This window comes from Talpa occidentalis, unplaced genomic scaffold (genome assembly GCF_014898055.3).
Source record: "Talpa occidentalis isolate TD23 unplaced genomic scaffold, MPIMG_talOcc4v2.1 talOcc4.8, whole genome shotgun sequence".
NCBI lineage: Eukaryota > Metazoa > Chordata > Mammalia > Eulipotyphla > Talpidae > Talpa > Talpa occidentalis.
In genome coordinates, this window is record NW_023605194.1 from 2,190,768 (window position 1) to 2,196,767 (window position 6,000).

Here is a 6,000-nt window from a genome sequence, read left to right on the forward strand (position 1 = left end):
CTGCTGAGGGGAGTGGCGGGGAGACAGGAGAGGTCTGCTGCGCCATGTGGGTAGCTCCCTGGCCGGGGATCACACTCGGGCTGCTGCGGTGACAGCCTGAGACTAACCCCTAGGCCACTGGGGAGGCCCTCACTGGGATTCTAGATGTCAGACAAAGCCTCCTGAAAAGGCAGGTCTCTTTAGGACATGAAGGATGACCTGGGAGGCTGGGACATCCAGGGCAGAGTGTGTGTGTGTGTGCGTGCGCGCACGTAGGTGCATTTACGAGTATGGGTCACAGGTGACAGGTAGCTTATCTCCCAGGAGTGCTTTCGAGCTCTTTGATATGATTCTGAGTCGCTTAGCCTCTGACTCCACTTTCCTATCAGCAAACGACAACGGATTCAGTTTCCCGTTTCACCCAAGAGTTTAAATAATTACGGTGACGTCTCTGAATGGATGATGCTGATGGCAACAGATGCCACGAGGACATTCAGGATTATAGTTGGACAGTAAGAGCTCAAGGCAGCTTAGCTAAAATGCACAACTCATGTTCATTACAAACACACTCCATGTTTAATCAACATACGACACAAACTCAGCTCTCCAAACCCAACGTTCCCTTTGGAAAAGTCACTATACTTTAAAAAAACACTTTTAACAAAGTTTCGAGTTTTCATCCCAAAGAGTTCTTAGCGTGGGGATTTCTTTTCATTCAATGGCCACAGGCCTCCGGGGGGGTCTAATGTTCTTCACTGTACACTTTGGTCTACGGTCACCTGCAAACGCCATTGCCCCGCGCCGACGGAAGGAATCCCCACTGACATGGTGCTCGGCGGTTTCACAGAGGTTTGCGTGTGTTGGCCCTATATTTGGAATTATTCAAAGCATCGTACGGCTTTCTCAGATGGACTGAATAGCTGGCTCACGGGCCTGTCCATCCCACAGAGACTCCCCTTGTGCAAGGCCTTACAATTATTTAAAAAATCATTTAGAATTTTCTATGCACTTTACTACTTCCTGGGCAGCAAAGAGACAGAGAGGTGGCGCTGGGGCACCCTGCACCCCAGGATGGGGCTCTCAGCCCAGGGGGAGGTCGTGACTGGCCTCCTTGCAACAGCACCCAGGGTGGCCAAGAGGGTCAGTCCCTAGGTAGCCTGTGATGGCAACTGAGGCAAGTTCCCCAACTGTGGGTAGGGCAAAGTATTTAAGTATAAACTGATTACAAGCCGCTTTGCTGTTCAGTTATTTTGATATCTGCAGTTTCTTTCTTCTAGGAAAATATTTCTTTGGGGTAACGAGAAGGGGGTTCTAAGCTGACTGCACCGGGCACCAGGCCCAGGGAGGTTCCTGACCCTCTTCTCCCCGCAATCGCCCTGCACTGCTAGAATTACTTTGAACCCATGAAGACCCAGCCACGAGATGCGGCCATCACCTACGACTGGCGTGGAACTTGAGTGGGGAACACTTTCAAACACCCTAAGTTGGCATTTTGGTCAAACAAACCAAAAGCTGAAAAAAATGCATATGCCTGCAAGCCCCCTCTATGGGGGTTTGCTTGTTTTTGGCATTTTAGTCAAGAGCTACAAGTCTTTTCTTCGTAAGATAAGGATTTTTTTTTCCTCTTCTGGCCCTCTCTGGTATTGCATTTGAGGAGCATTTTCCCAAGAGACTGGGCCGGCTGCGAGATTGGGCGAGCCACTCGGTGTCACAGGCGGAACTGTGCCTTCCCTGCTTTTGGGGTAGGTGGGGGCAGTGGGGGTGCAGTGCTCCAGAGAAGACAGTTCCAGGGCCACCAGGATACAAACTCACCCCAACTCCTGGTGGTTCTATCCCCGCCCCCTCTCTCTGCCCTCCCAAGTCTGCCTCTCTGTTCCTCTGACCTTTCTTGAAGTCTTGAGAAAGTGGCTTCTTCTACCCCCACCATGGCTGCAAACTCCAGGGCTGGGTGGAGGAAGCTACCTGCCCCCCTGGGCTGCCCTGAACCCCACAGACCTCCTTGGGGTACCAAGGAGAAGTCCTGGGTCACCTGCTGGGCTGGGTGAGGAAGGAGTCGGCCCAGAGTGGCCAGGCCATCCTAAGCTCAGCTGTCTGCCACCAGCAGGAGAAGGCGCTTCAGGCCTGGCTGAGCGCCCTGCAGAGCACCAGGGCCGAGCAAGAGCCAGCCGCCCCTCTAATGCCAGGGAGAGCATGGACTCCAGGTCCAGGGGAACTAGAAAGGGGTGGGACAAGGAGCTTCCATTCACCCCATCCGAAAGGTCGCCTGGGTGAGGGGTGCAGGACAGGCGGGACACCCGAGGGGCGCGCTCACTCAGTTCCCTGCCCCAGGGCGTTCCCCGGGACTGTCACCAGGACTGTCCTCTGGGCAGGGCGCTCTGACCTCTTCACACTTCGGTCCCTTCCCGGCTGTAAACGACTAGGCGGAAACCAGCGGCCGACGATGGGTGGCCGGCGGCGAAGGCAGGCGTGGGGCCGGGCCCTGGGGGCTGTGGACGGCGACCGCCGCGGGCCTCCCGAAGGACATGTCGCTGGGCAGCCCCCGGGGACGGTGCCGAGGCCGCCGGCCAGCGCGCCCATGGCGGAGGCGAAGCTGGAGAAGCAGGCGGCTGCCGCGGGCGCGGGCGGCGAGGGCGGGGGGTCGCGGCAGGCTGCGCCCTGGGCCTCCGGCTCCTGCTCCAGGGCTCCTGCCTGGCTCCATGCTCTTGGGGGTGCCGCGCCCCCCTCGGCCCTGCGCTTCCTCCTCCTCCTGAAGTTCCCGTTGTCGAACATCTTCTCGCAGTTGGGGTCCAGGGTCCAGTAATTGCCTTTCCCTGCGGGGGAAGAGAGGATCCAGCTCAGAGACCTGGGATTGGAGGGCGCAGGGCGTGCACGCGAGGAGAGACCCCCGACCCCCAGGACGTCAGCCATCGCCCCCCAACAGCGGGGTGTCACTTGTCCGGGGCCGACCGTCACCGCCACGCCTGGAATAATGTGGTCACCCCAGAAAGGCCAGGGAAGGGCGGCCCGGGAGTCCCGAGCCCCGCGCTGGTGCAGACCTGAGTGGGGGGCGCAGAGCCGGACAGAGCAGGCCCCGCGCCCCTCGGGGCGCCCACAGGCAGACCCCAGCGCTTCCCACAGCCGCATCGCCCCTGCCTCCCCGCGTTACAGCAAAGGACACGGAGGCGCCGAGAAACGAACCCCAGCGTGGCGCCGCTGGTCCGGGCTCCTGCGCGGGGTGTGCGCGCAGAGGCTGGAACCCGGGGCCACGGGCGGAATCGGGGCGCCCGCAGCGCCGGGGGAGGCGGCCTGCTCCCCGCGCGTCTCTCCGGCCCGGCCTCGGCCCCGGCCCCGGGTTGGGGCCTCTGCGGGGCAGGGAGCGGCTGGCGCTGGGGGCTGGACGGCGCCCGCCCCTTACCTGGGTCGTCCTCCTGCCGCGGCACCTTCTTGAAGCAGTCGTTGAGCGACAGGTTGTGGCGGATGGAGTTCTGCCAGCCCGCCGCGCTGCGCGCGTAGAAGGGGAAGTTGCCGGCCACGTACTGGTAGATCTGGCTGAGGGTCAGCCGGCGCCGCGGCGCGCTCTGGATGGCCATGGCGATGAGCGCCGAGTACGAGTAGGGCGGCCGCACCAGCCGCAGCAGCTCCTGCGGGCCGGGGAGGCTCAGCCAGGCGAGGTCGGCGCCCGCCGGGCCGCCCGCGGCGCCCAGCAGCGGGCCGGGGCCGGGGCCCAGGAGGGGCGCGGGCGCGCAGGGCGCGGGGCCGAGCGGGGGCGCGTCGGGCCACAGGCGGGAGCCGACGGCCGCGGCGCCCAGGTCGGCGCGCGAGTAGGGCGCGGGGAGCCGGGACGCCCCGGCCGGGCTGTGCGGCGTCGGGCCGCCCCCGGGGCGCTCGCAGTACGCGGCCATGTCCCGCCGCTGAAGTTCCCCCGCGACCCGCCCGGCTTGGCCGGCTGCGCGCCCAGGTGCGGCTCCAGGCCCGCCCCTGCTCTTTAAATGCCGGCGGCAGAGCCGCAAGGGGGTGGCCGCGCTGACCCCCTCCCCCGGCAGCCGCGGAGGAGCCTCGTCTCGTCCCGCCCCGTCAGCTTTCTGCCCCGCCCTGGTTTCAAAGCGCCCCTGGGCGCAGGCCGCTCCGTGCGCCCCCACGGGGACCCGAGCCCGAGCCGCGGGAGCTGCTGCCCTCAGCGCCCGGTCCCCGGGCTTGCACCGGCCCTGACCTCGCGGGGTTTTTGCACACCACAGCCCGGGCTCTGAGCACGGCAGGCGCCCAGAGGTTGTGGTGGAGCCTGAGCTAAGCACGGCTTCTTGCTGGCCCACGGGGATCCTGGCCTGCGGGATCTGGAACTTTCTAGCTTTTTTCTTTTTCAAATCAGAATCTAGTGCAGCCTGGGCTTCCCTGGTGGCGCAAGGGGTTGAGCACAGCACGATGAAGCTGTCCACAGCCTCTGCAGCACGAGTTCGATCCCCGGGCAGGGAGCTACCCACAGGGCGCAGCAGACCTCTCCGGTCTCTCTGCTGCTCCCCTCAGCAGTGCATTTCAGTTAGTCCGCCTGTTCTGCTCCCCACTCTGTCTCTGGTGAATCCTCTCACCCCCCACATCTCTGACCTGTGCCCCAGCTCTTGTATGCATAAATAAATAAATCTTAAAAAAAAAAAGGAATCTAGTGCACGTGTGAGCGTTCTCAGGTACTGTCATGTCTCTCCAGCGTCTTTTTTTCTAGAACATCCTCTGCCTCTCCCTGTCCCAAGCTCATTTTTCTTGGGGAATTTGTCCTGAGACCCCTCAAAAGATGCCCAAAACTACGGATCGTGCCGAATTCCATATACACTTTGTAATATTTTCCTATGCATATATACCTGTGATAAAGTTTAATTTATAAAGTAGGTGCCTTGAAAGATCAATAGTGATAACTAATAATACAAAAAAGTAAAATAACAGACAGTAACCCTCAGAGTCACTCTTGGGCGGGGCATCTAGTTCAGAGGGTGCTTCCGCCCTTGTTTTTTGAGGGGCTCCGCACTGTCTTCTGCAGCAACTGCACCAGTTTACACCCCGTCTCAGTGTGGGGGCCCCTTTCTCCACACCTTCACCAACACCTGCTGTTCCTCGTCTCTTTGGTAACCACGTTGTGGCCACTGTGAGGTGATATTGGGGTTTTGATTTGCCTTCCCCTGATGCTCCATAGGGATGAGCACCTTTACCTGCGCCAGGTCCACTTGGGCTTGAACTCTGGCCTCACCAATCACTGTGCAGTCCTGTGTGGTTAAGCGGCACCCTCATTTCCCCCCTCTCCCACTGTGACAGCAACTCCCGCGCATCCTCCCCTCCCGGTGGGGGTAAAATGGAATACGGCACTTTGCCTATTTCCTGGCCAATACATGTTATTAGGGTGGCATTTTATAAGGGCACCTCTTCCTTCACTAGTCTTTTTCCCCAATTATTTTATAACAAGCAGGCTTGTGGCTATTGTATGGATAAATAGCAAACCCCAGAAAACTGGGAATGAAGTTGGGGAGGCCAAGAAGACCCCTCTTGGGGGAGTTCCCCCCCAAGTCTCCAGAGTCCAGTCCTTAATGGTGTGGCTGCAGTGCCATCTAGCGGGTGCTCGGCGTCTGTGTCCCCCAGCGGACCCCTCATGAGGACAACCCTAACTCAGGGGCCCCCCGGGTAACAGGAATTTGCTGCTGCTCCTGGGGAAGGTCTGTGGTAAGCAGTCACACAGCCGGAGGGAAGAAATACTGAGAATTCAGCGTCATCAATAAAGATGCTTTTGAATGAAAAATTTCAAAGGCTATAACCTTTGCTCCCTAATGGAAATTTGCCCGGAGGAGGTAGGTTGGTCTTTTTTTTCTTTCCTCTCTTTGTTTTATTGAAGTATTTTTTTATTTAATATATTTTATTTTATATAATTCTTACATCATTTTTCATTTTTGCACAATGTACGCATTTCCTCTCTCCCTCCGCCCCCCACTGTGTCTCTGGTTTAGAGTTGCTTGTTGATTTTGATTTTTTCTTTATTATAATTAGTCTTTTTCCTGGTCCTTTGTT

The 6,000-nt window shown here is 59.0% G+C and overlaps 1 protein-coding gene across 1 annotated transcript; it reads right to left on the reverse strand.

Annotated features, from left to right (window-relative positions):
• Positions 1-554: 554 nt before the first annotated feature.
• Positions 555-3,860, reverse strand: FOXI2 (forkhead box I2). Its single transcript, XM_037496922.2, is given in 5 exon segments — positions 555-845; positions 2,360-2,458; positions 2,461-2,514; positions 2,517-2,789; positions 3,374-3,860. Coding segments are annotated over 4 exon segments (909 nt in total). The 3' UTR covers positions 555-845; positions 2,360-2,363.
• Between the last annotated feature and the right edge of the window lie 2,140 nt (positions 3,861-6,000).